Source organism: Sardina pilchardus, chromosome 23 (assembly GCF_963854185.1).
Source record: "Sardina pilchardus chromosome 23, fSarPil1.1, whole genome shotgun sequence".
Classification (NCBI taxonomy): Eukaryota; Metazoa; Chordata; class Actinopteri; order Clupeiformes; family Clupeidae; genus Sardina; species Sardina pilchardus.
The window spans coordinates 23,090,966-23,113,201 of NC_085016.1; the positions used below are offsets into that span (position 1 = coordinate 23,090,966).

Genomic DNA, 22,236 nt, shown 5'->3' on the forward strand with positions numbered 1-22,236 from the left:
GTATCCTGTGCAATTTGCATTTTAGTTTTTACACCTTTGATTCTAGTCATCAACATTAAAATATAAAACTCTCCTCAGTCAATGCAAACATTTACTTTCACACGCATTAGCAGAACAAATTAGAAAACTAGACAGCAGCACTAAGTGTGGTAATATCAATACCATTATTTATTATCTTGAATTTCCCCTGGGGATCAATAAAGTATCTATCTATGTATCTCTATATTTAATCAATACTATATTTAATCATTATATTACAACAGTCTATATGATCACAAAGTGCATGTTTTCGACATAAAAAAAATGATATAATACCAGGATTGTGTAACGGCAGTCTTATTTCAATACAAAAGCAATGATTTACATAGACATTGGTAATGAAAATATATGATTATAGTTTTCGAGCTATAAAAGTGAAGCTGGTATAATCGAGTATAATTGCTGCAGTGCAGGGAGGACCTAAGGAGTCTCGATCGCCCATGGCTGGAAAGTTCCGGGTTTGCTGATTGGAACCTGGAATAGAAAAGAGAATAGGAGGGAAAAGACCAAAATAATGGAGGAAAGGAAAAGAGAGAGAATAAAAAACAAAGGAGCCTTCACACCTGAAAGAATATACTTTTTGGTGCATCATTCATTTCCAACATTAGCTAAACCAGACAGATCTTTGGTTAGAGTGAATGCGTCTCGTTGTTGCATGGCAACCATTCATATGGAGGGAATACATTTCTTGGTGGAATAATGATTATCTACTGTATGAATACATCGTTCCATTTTTCGTTGCTGTGCCTTTATTTCATGAAATCTTGCTAGATTGACGTAGTAACCGTTTTAGAAAAGCAATAAGCCACTCGAGTCCGTGGTTTATACTGTTTAATAGAACAGCTAAGGGGGTTTAAAGGGACTCCGTTTCGCATCATGCCTAACAACGGCCCTTAGTTGTTCTATTATACAGTATAAACCACGGCCTCTTGGGGCTTAATGCTTCAATTTCCTATGCAATGTGTACTGTATGTACCATCTGTGTGAGGTGGGAGGCACAGGCCAGGCAGGCCTTCTCTGGGGTGGCTGGGCTGTGGAACTCAAAGGGCCCAGTGAGTCCTACGTCACGCCGCGCTGCTGCCACCGCGTCCTTCAGCGCGAAGAAGACAGCGCTGCCCAGGAACAGCGCCGGCTCTCCAATGCCCTGCAACACGGCCGAACACACACGACATTAACACACAGCACTGAACACACCTGACATTAACACACAGCACTGAACACACCTGACATTAACACGATGGCCGTCTTCAGTTAGTGAATTAAAAAATATATATTGGAGTTTATAAATCTTAAAGTTTAAATACGTGAGAATCCCAGGAAAAGTAACAGGAGAGTTGACAGGTGTGTAAATGTTTGCGTTGTTGCACCTTGGAAGAGTAGATGGCGTGGGGGTTCTGGGTGCCAGGCAGCAGGTAGATGTTGAACTGGAGCGGAACGTCACACACGGCGGGAATCTTGTACTGGCCCGGCCCACGCGTGTACAGAACTCCTGACGGAGAGAACTTCAGCTCCTCCATGGTGTAAAGGCCCACACCCTGCATAAACGCGCCCTCAATCTGATAGAACACACGCGCACACACACTTATGGTAGTTCTTGTGAGATATAGTTTGCATATTTATGGTATTTTTTTTTATTATTTTGTTATTATTGATCATTGACATTGCATTGACATTATTGTTATTATTGCTATTTTTCTTAATGCAGACTTACCAACAGTCTTACTGTTCATTGTTAACTTCTGTACTGTTTTATTTTTTAAGTCGTGTTGGACAAAAGCATCTGCTAAATTCCATAACCATAACATAACCATATTCATAATCATGACACAACCATAACCATATCAACAACCATTACTATAACCATAACCATGACATAACCATAACCATAACAACCATTACTATAACATAACATAACCATAATCATAACATAACCATAACCATATCAATAACCATTACTATAATCATAACCATAACATAACATAACCATATTTGTAACCACACAACTACAACTCTAATCATAACCATAATAACCTGGGGTATTTGTATTAGCGATCTGCTAGTGGACCAGAGTGGACGGAAGGTTTACCGGCAGCTCCTTCAGAGCTGAGGCTACAATGACTATAATTACCTGACCGATGTCAATGGAGGGATTAATGCTCCTGCCGATGTCAAACACCATGTCTGTCCTTATGGTCTGAAAGGAAGCAGAATGGAAAATGAAGTTACTTCTAGGTTACATTTAAGGGTACAGCACATCACCCTGTACAATTATTTGAAAATACATACAGAAATACACACTTGTGTATGAGCATGCACACACCACTCATAGGCACAAACACACATAGATGACCCTGTAAAGTGATTTGAAAAGGACATACAAAAACACACACACATTCACACACATGTATGCACACACACATGAATGAACGCACGTACGCACACACACGCACACACACACACACACACACACACACACACAAAGATTACCCTGTAGTCTCCGGTCAGACAGTCCAGCTCTACTTCACAGCAGCACGCTCCATAGGTGAAGTAGGCGTAGGGCTGACCCTCCTGCTTCTCCCAGTCCATGTACAGGTCATGACCCCTGACAAAGACACTGACCTTAGCTGACCTCCCACAAATCAACCACTGCACTTAAGGCCTTAACTGCAAAGCACTGCAAAACACATGATTCTGCATGCAGTTCATCAGCTACTCTCAAACACTTCTCTTACCTGTAGTATCCTGTGGACGAGAGACTAATTTTCTCCAGAAAAGCAGCTTTGATCTGGAGGTCACAAAGTCACACATAATCAGACCAAACGCACATCGTCATTTATCAGTCTTACAACTGCTGATTTTGTGTATAATTGCCATAGATCAGTAGGCCTACTGAGACCACTGCATCTCTTGTCCAGTGTGATTGGATAGTGAATGTAATAGTGAATATACAGTAATGAATCAGTATACTGTAGCACTGCATTTAAAGCGACTCTTATCCAGTGTGACAGTTGAGACATTACCCAGCTCAGCCAGGGTCCCTCTGGGTTCCTCTTCCTGATGGGCTCCAGTCTCTTATGAAGGGTCTCACAGGCATCCTGCCCCAAACAAACAATCAAACTCCCTTCAGCAATTTCCTCTGTGTTGGCCACATTGTGTAAACTGCAGGACAGTGTTTTATGCTTAAGTTAAAAGAAAAAGAGTAGGCTACCGCACGCACATCCAAAAATGATTAAAAAAAAACTGGGTGCTGGACAGATAAGCATAAGTTTAGGAGAGAGAAGTCCGCACACCAGAAAATGCTCCTCAATTTTTTAATGGTAAATCACCAACGTTTCGGGCCCCTAGCCCTTCATCAGACAAGTTATAAGTTAAAAGAAACAAAACCATATTAATACCATATTGCCCCCATGTATTAACCGCATAACTGAAGAAATGTAGCAAAATCAGTGTATAAGACAAGGCTAATAGTTGGGAAATTACGATAGGTGGGTTTATTCCGACCAATGTGTTTTTATGTGTCATTTCTATTCCGATACTGTGGCTATACTGTGGAATGTTACGTAGGCGGCTAAGGGAAGCCGGTGGAGCTCAATGAACAGTGTAAACCCAGTGTAACACATCAGCTGGGATTCAGTGTACTTCTGAACTTAATAAAATTGCAATCAAAGCACGCGCATCCAATTAAAAAAATGGGAGCAGGACAAAAAAGGCAAGTACTAAGTCTGGAGAAAAGTCCGCTGCAACCAGAATTTTGCTCCCAATTTTTTATTTCAAAAACCGTACAAAATTCGGAGCAAAATTCTGGTTACTGCCGACTTTTCTCTTGATTTAGTACTTCTGAACTTATAAAAAGCGTTTCAGATTCACCGTTAACCGTGCAGAAGGTGGAGATTAAACACTAAACACAGGACACAACAGGAAGAAATAAAGTCAAACACTATCGGTCAGACAGGGGTCAGACAGGGGTCAGTCAGTACCTTGACTGCCATGCCGTTGGCATCAGTGCCAAAGGAGGCGGCTGAGGGGCAGGCGTTGGGCACCATGTGGGTGTTGGTCTCGGAGATGTGTATCAGGGAGGCGGGGATCCGCAGCTCACGACTAGCCACCTGACGGGACGCACAGGGCAGATGTGAGACCAGCACTACTTGTGTGTGTGTGTGTGTGTGTGTGTGTGTGTGTGTGTGTGTGTGTGTGTGTGTGTGTGTGTGTGTGTGTGTGTGTGTGTGTGTGTGTGTGTGTGTGTCTGTGTGTGTGTGAGAGACCAGGACTGTGTTTATATGTGTGTATGTGTGTGTGTGTGTGTGTGTGTGTGTGTGAGAGAGAGTGAGACCAGCACTGCGTCAGTCACAGATGGAACTAAAATGATCTGATGTGGGGCAGCTGTGTGTGTGTGTGTGTGTGCATATGAGAGTGTGTGTGTGTAGCACCTGTTGCATTTTTGTGTGGATGCCTTGGCCCATTTCTGCTCCTCCATGACTAACCAGCACAGAGCCATCCAGGAAGATATGTACCAGAGCAGCAGCCTACACACACACACACACACACACACACACACACACACACACACACACACACACACACACACACACACACTTCATTATAATTTACAACTTGTTACTATAACATCCCCATCCCACCCGACCATAGCTACCCCGGAGTGGTTACCTGGTTAAACAAGCCCTCTGTGTAAATACCCCCACCATAATACACCCCCACCCCACCCGACCATAACTACCCCGGCGTGGTTACCTGGTTCAGGAAGCCCTCGGCGAAGCCGATGCCGTATTTGATGGGGACGAGGGCGAGGCCTCTCTTCTTGAAGCGGTTGTGCTGGTTGAACTGGGCGATGTCGCCGCGGCGACGCTGTATGGAGGACCGGCGCTTGCACTCCTCCCAGCAGCGCAGCATGTTCTCGGGGTCGAAGGCCATCTTGTAGTGCGTCACAGACGGGCCCTTGTACATGTTCACCTCACGGATCTGCAACACAGGACACAGCTGGGGTCAAGGGTCAGATGCAGGAAGTAGTGGAAGTAGTGGGGTGGGGGTGGGGTGGGGTGGGGGGGGGGGAACTCAACTCTGATTGGACCAAAACACTGGCTGCTTCCAAAACTAAACACGGCACATTGCTGGTGTACTGATCTTGCATAAAAAGTAGTGAGTCATATTAGTAACTTGCACGGCATTTCTCTATGAAACAGCGACCATGATAAAGACCTAGAAGGGCACTCGGAGAGTGGAGACCTGCGCCGAGGCCAGATGCAATCTCCCAACGAAAGTGATATTTGTGAGTCCGAGCCACTCCAAATATCTCTTGCTTTCTACCAGGTTTCATGACTCGTTTGTGTATGCAAACATAATGAACAAACAAACAAACAAAAAGACTAACTGCCCTGAAAACATAATCTACTGCATAGGCCGCATTTCCCAGATTCGTTAAGAGGCTCTTAAGTGCTAATCTGCTTTTACGAACACTCCTAAGAAGGCTCCTAAGAAGATCTTAGCACTTAAGAGCTTGTTAACGAATCTGGGAAACGTGGCCATTATTAGTAGACGCATCTGATAAAGGCGTCAGGTCGTGGAATCGGACGGAGTCGTGGAATCGGACTGGGTCGTCCGTCTGACCTCTTCAGCAGGGCGTCCGAGTTTGAGGGCGACGTCGTCGATGATGCTCTCCTTGACCAGCATGACCTGCGGAACCCCAAAGCCTCGGAAGGCCGTGTTGGACGGAAGGTTGGTTTTGCAGGCGGCACTCCAGCCACGCAGGTTGGGAATGTTGTAGGCATTGTCCAAATGGAGCAGGATTTTTTCAGCGACCTGGGGAAGTCAAACAAATTCAATAAAAGTAGATAAATAAAATAAAATAATAAATAATCCAATAAAATCAATAATTCAATAATAAATACACTACAATACTGTACATACAGTATATTTTGCAACCTTTTATTCAGGTCTGTAAATAGTAACATTTTATGGTGACACTGTTTGAGTGTAGAGTTAAGAGCAATGTTGCTGGACAATGTTCCTCATTATCATAGTTCTGCCATGTTTCCATTGATAATGGCCAACAATTCATTTCCTGGAGAACTTAAAGAGACCCTAAGCAACTTTTTCATAGTCATAAAATCGCTTAGAAATCGTTGTTTTGCTTGACTGACCAGTTTTATCGAAAACAGTAATATTTCCTCCTGCCCCCAGTGTCCCTATCCGCTATTGCAACCTTGCAGTTTGTTCAGCAGACGATCGTTCCCTGTTTACATCTGGAAGGCTGAGACCAGTGTTGGGAGTAACGCGTTACAAAGTAACGCATTACTGTAATTCCACTACTTTTAGCGGTAACGAGCAAGTAACTAAGTATTTTTTTAAAATCAGGTAACGCAATTACAATTACTGAAATTTAAATGAGTTCGTTACTCGCGTTACTCTCTTTTGTGAAAATCGAACACTTGCAGACAAGAAGACAAGAGCCTCACTTCTGACCTGACGTCGCAGGGTGGCACACACACCAATCGAATCAATCAATGAGCATTAAACCACATCATGGCCGACAGTGCGGATAAGATGAGCTTTCTCTCCTGGAAGTAGGCCTATGGACATTAATTTTCGCTCGTCGAAATCAAAGGCAGAAACGTAGTGGTGAGTTGTAAAATAGCCTATGTGCAGGTGCAAAGACCCCACATCTAAGAGTTCAACCTAAATCATAGAAGCAAGACACTTATCTTTTCTATGACGCCAGAAATATCCTCTTTACCTTGTTTGTTTTTTTAACATTAATTTTATTTAATGAAAACATGTCAGTGAACTATGCGTGACTTTCCCCGTTAAAACCGAATGAAACCTAATTACATTCACGTACCTCTTAAAGTGACAGTCACTCAATGAGACCTACACACCACTCCTGTAGGCTAATGTCATTAAAGACAACTACATGTTGTAATCAACATGAAGTGGCCTATTCAAATTACTGATTATTTTTAGCTATAAGTAATTATGCAGATGCTAAAGTACTATTAACTGTTAACAAAATATATATAGTTTATGATTATGAATTCAAAGTATGAAATAGAAACAAGATGAGCCATTTTCTGTGGGTTGAGCAGACTAGGATTGCCACTGCTGTGAATGATGTGATTTTTTTGGTCACTATAACCGTGTCCATACCGTTAGGTATGTTATCGATGACATGCATCCTCTGTCAACTGTTGAGTCAGTGACCCACTAGGTCTAAAAAAATATGTTTATTGTGTTTGACGACCCACTAGGTCTAAACAAATATGTTTATTGTGTTTGACTGTTCAGTACTGTTCGTATTTACATCTAAAGCGCAGACATAAAAGTAACTTAAAAGTTACTTTTCTTAGTAACTACAGCGCCCTCCACAATTATTGGCACCCCTGGTTAAGATGTGTTCTTTAGCTTCTAATAAATTATTTTTTTTTTCCAAATAATATAGGACCACAATGAAAAAAAAGCGTAAAATCCAACCTTTAATACAAGTGCATTTATTTAGAAGAAAAAAAATCCCACATTAAGAAATAATTATTCTTCATAAAATCACCTGTTCCACAATTATTGGCACCCCTAACAATTCCTAGGAAATAAATGTAATTAAAGTATTTCTGTCATTTCTGTCATTTCTACAGTAGTTTACAAAGTCAATCAGAGTATGTAGGAACATTTAATTAGTAATTCTTAACATCCTGTTTCCCTGGGCTATCAATATGACGTGACACAGAGGCCATTTCTCTTCAACATGGGAAAGACAAAGGAACACACTGTTCAAGTAAAGCAGATGTGTGTCAACCTTCACAAGTAAGGCAATGGCTATAAGAAAATAGCCACCCGCACACCTGCCCATATCTATGGTCAGACGAAACGTTAAGAAGTTTAAAACAACTGGAACAGTGGTAAACAAGCCTGGAAGAGGACGCATGTTTATTTTGCCACCACGCACAGTGAGGAGGATGGTAAGAGAAATAAAAAAATCTCCAAAACTCACTGTTACAGAATTGCATCAAATGGTTGCATCTTGGGGTCACAAAGTCTCCAAAACAACCATCAGGCACTATCTACATGCCAACAAGTTGTTTGGGAGGCATGCAGGGAAAACAACCTTTCTCACTCAAAATCATAAGCACAAACGTCTGGAGCGGTACTGGGCCTTCAACTGGGACCGTGTGCTTTGGTCAGATGAGACAAAGTTAGAGCTTTTTGGCAACAAACACTCTAAGTGGGTCTGGCGTAACAAAAAGATGAGTATGCAGAACAGCACCTCATGCCCACTGTGAAGTATGGGGGAGGATCGGTGATGCTGTGGACCTGTTTCTCTTCCAAAGGGCCTGGGAACCTTGTTAGGGTGCATGGCATCATGAATGGTTTGAAATACCAGGACATTTTAAATCAAAATCTGGTGGCCTCTGCCCGAAAGCTGAAGATGGATCGTCACTGGGTCTTTCAGCAAGATAATGACCCTAAACATATGGCCAAGTCTACACAGAAATGGTTCACCAGACACCGTATCAAGCTCCTACCATGGCCATCTCAGTTCCCAGACCTCAACCCCATTGAAAACCTGTGTGGTGAGTTGAAGAGGAGACTGCAGAGGAGAGAACCCAGGTCGTTGGATGATTTTGAGATTTTGTGCAAAGAGGAATGGTCGAAGATCCCTCTTTCTTGTGAAACATTATAAGACAAGATTAGGTGCTGTTTTATTAGCAAAAGGGGGTTGTACAAAGCATTTACATCAGGGGTGCCAATAATTGTGGCACACATGATTTGATGTAAAATAATTATTTCTTAATGTGGGATTTTCTTCCTTCTAAATAAATGCACTTGTATTAAAGGTTGGATTTACATTTTTCATTGTGGTCCCATATTATTTGGGAAAAAAAATAATTTATCAGAAGCTAAAGAACACATCTTAACCAGGGGTGCCAATAATTGTGGAGGGCGCTGTAATTACTTTTGATATACAGTAACTGGGCAAGTAATTCAATTACTTTCAAAAGAAGTAGCTAGTAACTGTAACTGAAAACTAATTTTCAGTAACTTGCCCAACACTGGCTGAGACACATAAAGAACAAGAAGAACCACGCTTGCAATTTATATATTTTTATATAGCCTATATACGTATAAATATACACGCTAAGGCTGTTGGGGAAGCTCTGCAGAGAAATATGCAAGCATAAAACGAGCGAAAATGAAAAACGAAACCGAAACTTAAGATGAAATCGCCAATCCTGCATAGTTTCTCTTTAAAATCATCAGTAGGCAAATCGTCATGATCATCTAAGCAGAATAAATGGAACTCATTATGTGGTTGCCCAGCAACATTGCTCAAATGGTTTCCCCATGTATTATCAACTTTATGAGACAAAGACAAATATGAGACAAACATCATAATAAAATGGCTCAAAGGAGAGTGGATGAATAGTGTCCATGGAAGCTCAGTCGGACCCTCAACTGTGTCTATTGCTGCGTTTACATGAGAGCTTTAATTCCGAATAAAACCAAGTTAATTCTGAATAAAAGTTAATTCCGCTTTAAAGGAGACCATGTAAACGCTTATTCCGCTTGAAAATGATTATTCGGAATCAAACTTAATTCCGATTTAAGTGGTTGGTTTATTCCGATGTTAAAGCGGAATTAACTCCCCTCCTTGATCATGTAAACCTTTATTCCGATTAAAAGTTTATTCCGTTTGTTTGGCGCATGCTCGTAGAAGAGGAAGAAGACGCGCATGCTCGTTTCATTGATAATTCGGCTCCGTCTTCTTCCCCCCTTCTCCGACAGTCTTCTCCCCCTCAGCTAGCAAACGTGAAGCTTGACAATATTTTCGAGCTGCCGGTTAAATAGTAGGCCTATTATCAGAATTACTGTGAAACCCGTTTTCATTATGTTATTGTCCATGCTGTAACGTTAACCCGAGATGACAAAAAAGTTGCTAGCCAGCTAAAGTTTGTTTTCTTCCGGTAGGCCTTATTAGGCTACGTTCATGCGCCGCCTGTCCAATCGGAACCCTTCCCGACCCTCAGACGTTCAGCGGAATACAATAAAGCGTAATTAACGTATGTTCCATGTAAACGCCAATTCAGAATTATTATTTCCATGTAAACTTGAAGGAGAATATTTAAATTCCGATCTATTTAATTCTGAATAAACTAATTCAGAATTAAAAACATCATGTAAACGTGGCCTATGACAACAATAACAAGTCATCTTCATACTGTAGCTAATCTTACCAGCGGAGACTCATCCGCGGTGTTTCCCCCATTGGCGTAGAACTTCACATCGGCTGCAGTTATACGCCCGTCCTTCATGTAGCCAACCTGCAGGAACATGGGTCCGGCATTCCATTACTCAACTGAGTTTAATGAAGCACTACAAGGCTATGCCCACCTGTATTACATTACACGACTCAACACAAACGCAGGAAGAAAGACAAGGGTGATCCAGGCACAGCTTTCACCTCCACTCGTCTTCCAACACACACACACACACACACACACACACACACACACACACACACACACACACACACACACACACACACACACACACACACACACACACACACACACACACACACACACACACACACACACACACACACACACACACACATTACATTACATTTCATTTCGCTGATGCTTTTTGACCAAAGCGACTTACAACATGGTAAAACATTTGAAGCTGTTCTAGAGCAATTCTAACAACAGTTCTAGGAAAATGTAAAAAGGTAGAGTGCAGTAAGAGTGAAACACACACACACACACACACACACACACACACACACACACACACACACACACACACACACACCTTGTACTGTCCCAGGACGGGGTGACGAGCTCCTGTGATCAGCATGTCCTCCCCCCTCTCCAACACCAAGCGCACTGACCGCTCTGTCCTGCAGGGGAAAGGCCAAAGGAGGCCATGCTGGTGAAAACACCTCATAAAAATGCTATCAGTCATATGTGAGGGATAACGCCCGCCAACATGTCCCGTTATTCGGAATGAATGGGCGAGGCAGAGGCAAAGAACACCCCGATGCGTCAGCGGAGAGATGTTTCCTCCGCCTGAGGACATTCATTCCGTACAACAGGACACCTCAAAGGCCGTTACCCCGCTTATCACCCGGTTGCCACTATAAGCGATAGTCATGCCTTTATAGCGCGCGCACACACACACACACACACACACACACACACAATAGGGAAACAAGCAGTTCCGTTTAACTGACAGTTTGTTGCACGACTTTCTTTGGCCCTAACCGTGATAGCGGTGGACAGTTAGCTTGTTTCCAGTTGATTTCAGTGTTGCAAAGCCTGCTTTCAGGCTGAGGCTCAACCGTCATCCTACTGTGGTTGTTATAGTTACCATTCATAAGCATTGATATGGAATGCTGATTTAACTTTTTATACCAGATCTACTTCAGGTGTCCCGTTATTCAGAATGAATAGTTCATCAGCCAATCAGAAAAGAGTATTTCCTCTCTCCGGGTGAAAACATTGATAACATTTATATTGATAACATTCTGAAAAGCCCTACTTCCATGCAGCTACTGCAGTGATGCAGGCCAGAATGATTGTTTTGGTGACCTTCCCTCCAAAGGCTCCTCCGACACGTTTCACATGACATGTCACCCTGTTAGAGGGAATATCCAGCGTCTCGGCTACAGAGTCCTACGAAAAGAGAAAGAGAAGCACATTGTTATAATCGTTAATATCATTAGCAGTAGTGGTAGCATTAGTAGTAGCAGTAGTAGTAGTAGTTCAGTCATTTCCTGTGTATAAGCCGCATTGTGTATAAGCCGCAGATGTGAGTTAAAAAGAAACAAAACCATATCAATACCATATCAATTGACCCAGTGTATTAACCTCATAGCTGAAGAAATTTAGCAAAATCAATGTATAAGCCGTGGCTAATAGTTGGGAAATTACGGTAGCATAGTTGTAAAAGTCCGGTTTAAGAAAGTAAAAGTCCTGCCACATAATCCAACTACTTGCTAAATCAGCTGAATCTAATCATCATAACTCATCAGCAAGGTAGATGAGCTAATTAGTGAAATCACCTGTGTTAAATGCACAGGTGAAAACAATACATGGTAGGACTTCTACTTTCTGAAGCTGGACTTTTACACCTCTGAGTAGTAGTAGCAGCGGCAGCAGTAGTAGTAATAAGTAAGTAATAAGCTTATTGAGAGCAAAGTATCATGTGCAGTGAAGAGAGTTTGAATAATGTTATGCATCCATTGTATTCTGCGTATTCAACTGAAAAGAAATGGAAAAAGAACTAATGTGTTCACCTGAGCAGAGGATGGATGCTGTGTGGACAGATAAACATTCATCTCCCCCTCCTCCCTCACTGGGATGACCAGCATGCTTTGCGTCTCCATGTAAAAGTGCTCCTGCCCACCGATACGGATCTCTCCTGAAATAAACAAAAATGTTCCTTTGAAGTGACCAACATAAGCAAACTGGTGGTGAAGCAATAGCAGCAAGTTAACAAAGTACCATTAACCCACATGTAATGCACAGTACTACTCACCTTCATGAATGTGGTCGGCCATTTTAAAACCTTCCGACGCGTCCCCTCTCTCTATTTCTCTCTGAGGCTCAAAGAAAGACTTCTTCTTGATCGCCTCCTGCAAACAGAGTGCCGTCAGCCAACAGGTCATCTACTCAATGTGAGAATCAGAACCCGCAATCATATTTCATATTCAAAGTCCACATCTGAGAATAACAATCACCACACTTCACAACAGACAACACAAGGAGTAGGTGGTCATGACCCTGACCCATGACCTTTGAATGTTCACTCATGCATAGTGTGTTAGTGTACGGTTAGTGGGTTCTGACCTCAACCGTGAACACGGGTTCGGGCTGGTCCTCGTAAGTGATCTTCACTGCCGCAGCTCCCCGTTTGGCGTGCGGTTTGGTGTCCGCAACGACTGCACACACCATCTGTCCCACGCATGTCACCTAGCGATCAGGAGTTCACGTCACCACAAATCCCAACATGGAATTACAAACCACCAAAGATAGATGTATTCAGGGAGCAGGCAGCAAGCTGATCAAAGGGTGATGGCTATTATTTGAGACAAAAATGAAATTGCTCTAAAAAACATGCAAGATCTCATGGTGCACCTTTAAGCTCTTAAGATTATCTTGTGAGATTCTTGTAGTGTGTGGTGTGTTAAGAGGTAAAATTCTCCCGACAATTGCCTCGGAAAACATTCGGCGTCGATAATCGTAAATATTAAGCATGTTCAATATTTGCGACTGGAAATCCTGTAGTGTGTGGGGTGTTCCGAGGGCAGCCGAGCACAATGTGTGGGTTCTCTCATGGATAAAAAATCGGTTGAGATTTATAAAATCTTTATGTGTGTACCTCCCTTTAAGTGCCTTGCCACATCTATGGTTGAGAGAGCACACAATATGTAGAGGAACAAGAGGATGCTGACCATCCACACAGCACCAACAACAGCTGCCCACCACCTAAGTCATGCTGATGGCAAAACCAGTCAGATCAAATTGCGTCCCAGTGGCTCTTTACCTCCTTCTCAGCCAGGAGCTCCTCGTCAAAGCCACAGAACGTGCGGAACTTCTTGCCAGGGATGTCTCGGGCTGAGATGACATCGACCACGCCAGGCAGGGCGAGGGCGGCGCTGACGTCTATGTTCCTGACGAGGGAGGCAAAAGGTCGATCGTTCCGGAGGACAGAGAAACTAATCACAGAGGGGTTCCCTGTAAGTGGCTTCCTGGTAGTGAGTCTAATGCCCGTCTGGCTGGACACAAGAGCCCCATTTAGACCCTATCTTTCTGCTCATTGAAGCGGCCAGACTGTACTGGCCTGTTGCCTGAAGGTACTGGAGAGGCCTGAATGTGCAACAAACAGCCAAGCAGATCCAACTTGTCTGCTGTGTGACCATATGTCGGCATTAGCGACCGCTCTCTCACGTAGAGCGTTTTTGCAGATCACAGATCTCAAGACTCTCTCTCTCATGGAGCTGAATTAGTGCCCATTAGGGTAAGGAGAATCGTCATCCAAATGAAACTTCCGATTCAGTTAGTGAATAGGTAAAAAAGCTAAAGGACTTATTAATTGGTAGTTCTATTTCATACAAATGATCGGTGCATTCCCATCTATTTATTTAGCAGATGTTCGGGATTCGGACATGATGTTGGTTCTGTTGGCCCCAGTAGTTAAACACTTTAGAGAAACCTGAAAACACCAGTCTGTGATTTTTACATTATTTTACAAAGCTAAGGGCAGAGATGAACATCCCGGTTCCAGAAAGTATATTCTTTCTACCTGTGCACTTAACGCAGGTGATATCACTAATCATCTGATCTATCTGACTGCTAATTAAGATGAGCTGGTTCACTAAATAGTTGGATCAAATGCTTGGCAGGACTTTTACTTTCTGAACCTGGGATGTCCGCCTCTGCCTGAGGGTTGAGGGGTCTTACAGGATCTTGGCATAAGCCTTGGAGCTGGTGACCAGGGAGAGAAACAGCTCCCCCTCTGTCTTGGGCATGTCATCACAGTAGACCGCTTCTCCTGTAGCCTGGCCCAGGGCGGAGCGATGCATCATGGGACGGCCAACGGGGTCCTTACCTGGCTGACCTTCCAACACGTCCTGAAATAATCACACACATTCTCAGGATGTATGGATTGTGAAGTTCAGTACACTGAGGACTTCACCCTGTCATATAAACATAAACAAATGAAAGCATATAATGTCACCTGGAACTCCTGATAGCTGGGCAGGAAGTCGCTAGGCAACGGCTCCAGGCTACTCCTCATGTCCTGCTGCAAGTCCTCTGCAGTGACACCCTGACCGCACACCACAAACGTGTGAGTTTACCTCCCCATCACACACACACACACACACACACACACACACACACACACACACACACACACACACACACACACACACACACACACACACACACACACACACACACACACACACACACACACACACACACACACACACATTTGATGCATTGGTTGAACTATGTGGTTAGTATTTTTATTTTATTTATTTTATTTGTATTGTATCTTGGCTGCATCGTAAAAGAGGACTACCCTCAATGTCATTTCCGAGAATCAAAATTAAGGTTTCAATTAACACACACATACATACAGTACAGACACACATATTTTATATACACGGCCCCAACTACCAATTATTAAGGCAATAATCTTACATTTGTACACACACAACAAACACACACACACACACACCATTTCTGCAAGCTTCTGCTGCATCTGCAGATAGAACTTGAAGAGGAAGTTGAGGGTCAGGGCCCGGCGGAAGGCCACTTTGCCCCCCGGGGCAGAGGGAGGCAGGGGTATCTCCTCCAGGAGTACGGGGTAGGCAGCGGTCAATGCCGCCTCTCCCCATGGCCTACAGAAACACACACACACACACACACACACGTCAGGCAACAACTACTGTAAAGATTTAATAACCCTCTCTGTGATGTAAATAGTTCTTGTTTGTAAATAGTACTCCATGAAATAAACTAAATGAGTAACTTGATAAATGAGATCGATTGCTAGAGGCACCTTGTTTGCCTTCGATTGGAATGACCTTTGATTACTTTGGATTGCTTTATTTTCATTCACCTGCACTTTGATGTCTGACGGCAAATCTAGTGTAAACTGTAACTGTAAACTGATGGCTAATGATTTACTAAAAATAAATATAAAAAAGTTAGGCGTGGATCACACTGGAAATAACAAAGCACCATGATCTTGGTTTGCCTAAACTGACAGTTGAACACGCTCGCGTTACGTTTTGAAAGTTAAACCAAGTTCCATGCACAGTTTGTTCAAAGCTAGCGCTCTGCTAGCACTGCAACCGTTCTGCTGCCGAACCATAGAGAACAATAGGAAACCTGTGCGTGCACACACACACACACACAACACTCACAACACACACAACACACACAACACACACACACAGACACACACACACACGGTGTGTTTTATTTGTACCTCCCAATGATCTGCTGGCATGTCTTGGCGGCGCCCACGGTGCAGGGCCCGACACCTCCGTAGAAGATGCTGAGCTCGTCCACCACGCTAGAACCGTCACGGAACCGAACTCGCATGCCTGCGTTCACCGTGGCCAGAGCGTTCTCTTTACGCGGAGCCTGACGGAACGCCCGCACAAACTCTCCCTACAGACGGATAGATGGATGGATGGAGAGAGAGAGAGATGGAGGGATGGATGGACGGGTGGAGGGATGAATGGATGGAGTGAGGAATGGATGGAGTGATGGTTGGAAGGATGGATGGAGGTAGGGAGGGATGGATGGAAGGGTGGAGAGAGAAGGATGGAAAGATGGAGGCATGGATGGATAAATGGAGGGAGGGATACAGGGATGAATGAAATGCATCACTCATGGCAGCTAGCTACTTAATGTGTGCCAAATGTTTTCAATTTATATGGTTAATTAAATACATAAATTATGTGGTTCATTAAATAAAGAATTTGTGTGGTAAATTAAATAAGTGATTTATGAGGTAAATTAAATAAGTACACCCCCCCACACACACACAAACACAGAGACGATGATAGACAAACACAAACACAATCACAAGCACAAACACACACACACACACACACACACACACACACACACACACACACACACACACACACACACACACACACACACACACACACACACACACACACACACACACACACACACACACACACACACACACACACACACACACACACAACGGTTAAAGGATGTAGTGTGTGGAATGCAATCAAGCTTTTGTGATGAGGTGCAGAGGTGTAATGAACTGAAGAGGAGTAAGACTGAAGCGAACTCGTCTGCCTCCGCCAGGTAAACAAAACACAGCTCCACAACTCGGCCCTCACACATTAAGTGCTCCAATCACTCCTCCTAACTGAGCTCGAGTAGTTTCTCACCCCTCGAGCTCACCAGTGCAAGATGGGTCTGATTAAGGAAGGGAAGAAAAGGTAGTTTGAAGAGCTTAGATGTTCAAGAATCACGTCTCACCGTTCGGGAGACAGGAATGAAAACAGACACAGCAATCTCGTCTGGGTTCAGGAGAGTCTTTCCGAAGCCCACGAAAAAATCCTTATTCATGGGGATCTCTCGTCTTCCCCCTGCTGTGAGGAGAGTCTGTGTTAGGCCCAAGAGAAACACTAGCGCTGTTATCATGTAGAAATACACACACACAACACACACACACACACACACACACACACACACACACTCACCCTTTGCTATTACAGTGAGCCTGCAGTTTCCAGCAGCCAGGACAGGGTTCAGATCAGAGTTTGGATAGGCACTGACAATGTTACCACCCAGGGTCTACACACACACACACACGCACACACACACACACACACACACACACACACAATAACAAAAGTTATTAATCCTTTCTAAAGTGGATTGTTCTGTGCAGTGATTTGAAGAATATTGATTTCAGCTTATTTCAGCCTCATACAGCTGTCTGCCCATGCATGTAGTAAGCTGGCTAAACTAGTAACGTTTTTAAATGCATAAGTACAGTTTCGATGAAACAGTGACTAGCATGATTTCTACATATGTGTGTGTGTGCGCATGTGTGTCTGTGTGTGTGTGTGTGTGTGTCTGTGTCCGTGTGTGTGTGTGTGTGTGTACTGTATGTGTGTGTGTGCTGCTGCCACTCACGGCCACGTTGCGGATCTGCTGCCCGGCCAGGTTCCCCAGCTGCTGCAGCAGGGCTCGGTGCACCTCCGTCTGGTCCAGGGGCAGCGTGCGCACCAGACCATCCAGCACTGCCCGCACCACAGACAAGCTGCAGCCTGCACCTACACTCACACCTGTGGGGTGCACACACACACACACACACACACACACACACACACACACACAGAGGGAAAGACATACGCATGCACGCACGGCACAAACACACGCACAAATACACACACAAACACACACGTAAGGACAAACAAACTAACCTTTAACAATGTCTCTGCTGCCTTATATACACGTGCCAAGTGTAAACATGAGACTGCTTACCCTGAGGAGTGTTCTTCACCTCAAACAGATCTGGCACTCTGGTCGGCGAAATGATGAAGGGATGCAAGATCCCTTTAAATTTGATGTCCAGACCTGCAGGACCAGAGGAAGCAGATCAAAGGCTAGAGGTAGCGGAATGTGACCTATGACCTGTGACCTATGACCTATGCCCTATGACCTATGCCCTATGTCAGTTGGGTCTGCTCAGGATAGACACCCCAAAGATTGCTAAGGCAGAGCAAGATAGTCCATCAGAAGAGAGTCGCACGGTCGGTGGGGTATGTCAATAACACTGACATGGCACCATAATATTCATTATTATGCATAATCTAAAATTAGATAGATACTTTATTGATTCCCAAGGGGAAATTCAAGATTATTATTAAGAGCAGTGCAGAGGCTTTGATGGATCTCTGTTCTGCATAAAGGGGGATTTTGGCCCCCTCTCGTGTTTTCTGGATTCCCGGAAGTGGCTTCTGATGGAGTGTCCTGCTCCGCCTTCACAATCTTTGCACACCCCTGGCATGCATTTGTGATCAGCTGGAGGGCTGACCGATGTTGGTGTTGCCTATGACAACGGGCGCTTGAGGATGGCGAGACTTCAGGTCCACGACCTCGTCCAGGGAGACGGGGGACACCCAGGTGATCCGCTCTCCACGGAAGGTCTGGGACACCTGCTGGCCGCTCTCCGCCATCGTCTACAGGTGCACAGGAGAACAGGGGGTCTGCTGAGTACAGGTACAGTATATGTGGCACATGGAGTATATACAGTATACTGTATTCATATTATCAATTATCAGTTATATTGTAAGTGTTTATGCTTAATCTATAGCCTATATACATAAGTATGTTTCAGAATAATTCCCACTTAATATAGCCTAATGCTACATTCTAAGCTGGGTGAACCCTGCCTGAACTTCCGGGGAATTTGAATTTCGCCCTGCAGCTCAGGCTGGAAACCAGCAGATCTATCTCCTCTGTTTACTGCCAGAACCTTTGGCTCCAATCAGAAACGGCCATACTCGAGTCCTGGCACGCTATTGGCCGGTGACGTGACGATGACGAAACTTAAGCAACGCAAAGTGCAGTAGAAACAAAGCGCAGCCTCCCCAGACTAATGTTCAATCGTAAAAGATTGAGCTTAGTATGGTGAAAACCAGACTAGCTACATTCCAGACACAAGACCACATGTAGGTTTAAAACTGTACGTCACCAGTGGAGTAAATTGTACTTCATATGTGTAACATACGCTCTTACTGTAGAAAAAAAAGGTGCCATACAGAAACAAAAATGGTTCTATTGCATGCTTCATATATTCTTTAAACCATTGAAGGGTTTATTGGAGGAGCCCCTAAGGGTTCTTTAAATGCATGTTTCTCTAAAGAGTGTAGAACAGAGGGCTATACCACTAAATAAGAGTGCTATGTTGAGCCCAACTCCATTATATTATAACTCCATATATATTTATATAGCACATTTTTGTATGCAAAGAGTGCAACCAAAGATCCTTAATTATTGACAAGATAGAGCAACATAATGCATCTCTATGGAAAAAAAAATTCAAACAGTTCCTGTCTGCTTAAAGAGGCGTGTCGCAAAGACGTCATAGTGGGATATCGATCTCTGTCAGATTGGCAAGCAGTTCAGTTCGAATGTTAACAGGTCTGCTTAAAGGGGGATTTAGCCCCCCTCCCCTTTGCGAAGACAGAACGTGGAAATGATCGAACGTTTGCGCCTCTCGCTCCGCTTTAACCCTCTCTGGTGCAACCCAAAGCACAACCCAAAGCGCTCCACATCCAAGACAATGACATACAGGACAAAAGATGCCGGACGGAGCGGTGTAGTCACCAGCAAACCCATGACACCAAGACATGACAAACACATTTATAAAATAACAATTGACACACACAGTGGATCACAGGAGTGGTGCTTTTGTTGTGAAATACTCTAGGAGTCTTACGATGAGCTCTGGGGGAAAGATAAGGTCCTGGGTTGGATCCAGCGGGAGGAGATCGTCCGTGTTGAAGAGCTCAAGATGTCCCTGAGTGTGAGAGAAACATCAGTGTATCAAACATAAACCTCTTTAATTGTTACACATTAAGTTCTGTATTGTACAGGCTTGCTGTCAAGGTAATCTGTAACCTCATCACTCACATTCTCAAGGTCATCTGTGACCTCGTTTCCACTTGCTCCAACAGGCTCTTTGCCATTCTGCTGGCAACAGTTTGAATTCTGCGAATCAATGGACACAAGCAACAGCTGAAAAACGCAGTTTGAATGGTTGGACACTACAAGGCTACTTGGCCTGGACCTGACAAAATTCTTCTCCAGAAGCATAAAAAAGCCTTTATCACACAGAGAGAGCTGGAACAGAGGAAGTCTTTAGAGAATCACACAGGCAGGAGCTGAAGTGGGAAGCCACAGGGCTGATCTTTCCTCCAACTCAAAGGCAACACAGAGAGAGTTTGTCTCACATTCTAGAATGATCCGCACTGATATTTCTAAGAACAGCCCCAAACTTCTGAGGGCCTGTTCTAAACAACAATATGTTATTCAAGTGGAGAGAGAGGGAAGAAAAAAGCTTTTTTAATTATTTGTTATATTTTGCTTATATCTTGGGCAAAATCACAGGTTTTCGTCATATGATCTTCACATGACTTCAGTGAGAAGCAATCTCATTTTCTCTTACATTCTCTGAAATTGAGTTTCCATTGCAGCAGGACTTGGCTCCACCGTTTTGGCAACAGTTTGAACTCTATAAAGAAACAACAATGAATTAATCGATATTTCAGTCACAGGTTGGACACCTCCAGTTCAGATCTTTGTGAATGTACTACATTTTTATATCTCGTACACACTCATAGCTACAGTAGAAATGACTGCCCTACCATTGCCATTGTCATCCCTATGACTGCCCTACCATCGCCTGTGGTTCCCTGCCCGGATCCCTGGCCCACGCATCCTAGCGACCATTACTTTCCGAAATTACTAATGGATTACTAATGGACAATTTATTCCCTACACTGGACTATTTGAACCTTCTGATACTACAAATGACTTTACTCTACTGTAACTGACCCTAGGCAGATGGGTTGGGCCCTTGAGTCGTGGATCTGTCTGAGGTTTCTTCCTATATGTATCTCCAATTCTAGGGAGTTTTTCCTTGCCCCTGTTACTCATGGGCTCTCTTTGAATGTTTAACACTCTGTAAAGCGCCATGAGACATGTGTAATGTTTTGGCATTCTATAAGTGAAATTGAATTGAAATTGAAATTGAAATTAATTTCAACTGCCTCAACCTAATATTTTTTCAAGTATTTTTGATATAAAAGGGAGATTAGATATAGGCCTATAGTTAGCTAGGATGTTAGGGTCAAGGCTAGGTTTTTTGAGTGATGGCTTGATAACAGACATCTTAAACTGCTGTGGAACATGTCCTAATAACATTGAATTATTTAGAATCTGAAGTAACGTATTATTGAGGAGGGGGAGGGCGGTCTTAAGAAGGTGAGTGGGAATAGGGTCTAGCAGACTAGTTGCAGATTTTGATGAGGAAATTGTGGAGGTGAGCTCTAATGTGTCAATAGGTGTAAATGAATTAAATGTTGTGCTAGGTTGAAATTACAGTACATCATATCATAAAATCATAGCTACAGTACATACTATAAAAATGACACATGATCCAGGCTACATATAAAGGATTTCTTTGTCTTTGAAATGTCACAACTCTCTAAAGTCAATTTGACATTTTGTCTCAAATCATGGACAATGAGTTCCAGTCATGTGATGATACTTTCAGTAAACCCATGTGTGCTGTTCTGCCCCTTAAAAAAAAACCCTGCTAAACAAAGTATCTGCATTCACAGTAAACCCAAGTGTGTTCTCCCTAAGTACCATGCAAATGGGTCAGCACTGGCCTGGCCCCGCCTAACTCTCTTGTCCGAATGTTCAACTGAGTGCTGGGCTACACGCCAGCATAGAAAATGTGCATTGGAAGCAAAGCAAAGCATGACCTTTGACCCCACACCCGTGATCTACAAGGTCACGCTACCAGCGGTTTCCGAGGGATGATAACTGCGTCTAAACAAGCACTCTCTTGGCACAGCACCCACGGTCCAAGGCCAATCCG

General features: G+C 43.6%; 1 protein-coding gene across 3 annotated transcripts in view; it reads right to left on the reverse strand.

Moving 5' to 3' along the window:
• Window positions 1-141: 141 nt before the first annotated feature.
• aox6 (aldehyde oxidase 6) overlaps window positions 142-22,236 on the reverse strand; it is a 27,558-nt gene continuing 5,463 nt past the window's right edge. For 2 of the 3 annotated variants that reach the window (XM_062527280.1, XM_062527282.1), the window contains 30 exons: window positions 20,797-20,862; window positions 20,262-20,339; window positions 20,068-20,148; window positions 18,661-18,805; window positions 18,108-18,200; window positions 17,757-17,908; window positions 17,318-17,411; window positions 17,094-17,206; window positions 16,051-16,235; window positions 15,295-15,457; window positions 14,788-14,877; window positions 14,511-14,680; window positions 13,594-13,720; window positions 12,897-13,019; window positions 12,586-12,682; window positions 12,344-12,468; window positions 11,587-11,720; window positions 10,858-10,945; window positions 10,278-10,364; window positions 5,662-5,853; window positions 4,789-5,016; window positions 4,467-4,562; window positions 4,017-4,145; window positions 3,060-3,134; window positions 2,772-2,824; window positions 2,527-2,641; window positions 2,168-2,233; window positions 1,407-1,595; window positions 1,016-1,183; window positions 142-513 (listed from right to left, as the gene is read on the reverse strand). In XM_062527280.1, coding sequence (XP_062383264.1) covers window positions 460-513; window positions 1,016-1,183; window positions 1,407-1,595; window positions 2,168-2,233; window positions 2,527-2,641; window positions 2,772-2,824; window positions 3,060-3,134; window positions 4,017-4,145; window positions 4,467-4,562; window positions 4,789-5,016; window positions 5,662-5,853; window positions 10,278-10,364; window positions 10,858-10,945; window positions 11,587-11,720; window positions 12,344-12,468; window positions 12,586-12,682; window positions 12,897-13,019; window positions 13,594-13,720; window positions 14,511-14,680; window positions 14,788-14,877; window positions 15,295-15,457; window positions 16,051-16,235; window positions 17,094-17,206; window positions 17,318-17,411; window positions 17,757-17,908; window positions 18,108-18,200; window positions 18,661-18,805; window positions 20,068-20,148; window positions 20,262-20,339; window positions 20,797-20,862 — 3,576 coding nt within the window. In that variant the 3' untranslated portion in view covers window positions 142-459. The remainder of the gene's footprint in view (window positions 514-1,015; window positions 1,184-1,406; window positions 1,596-2,167; window positions 2,234-2,526; window positions 2,642-2,771; window positions 2,825-3,059; window positions 3,135-4,016; window positions 4,146-4,466; window positions 4,563-4,788; window positions 5,017-5,661; window positions 5,854-10,277; window positions 10,365-10,857; window positions 10,946-11,586; window positions 11,721-12,343; window positions 12,469-12,585; window positions 12,683-12,896; window positions 13,020-13,593; window positions 13,721-14,510; window positions 14,681-14,787; window positions 14,878-15,294; window positions 15,458-16,050; window positions 16,236-17,093; window positions 17,207-17,317; window positions 17,412-17,756; window positions 17,909-18,107; window positions 18,201-18,660; window positions 18,806-20,067; window positions 20,149-20,261; window positions 20,340-20,796; window positions 20,863-22,236) is intronic. The other variant, XM_062527281.1, reaches the window with a different exon arrangement.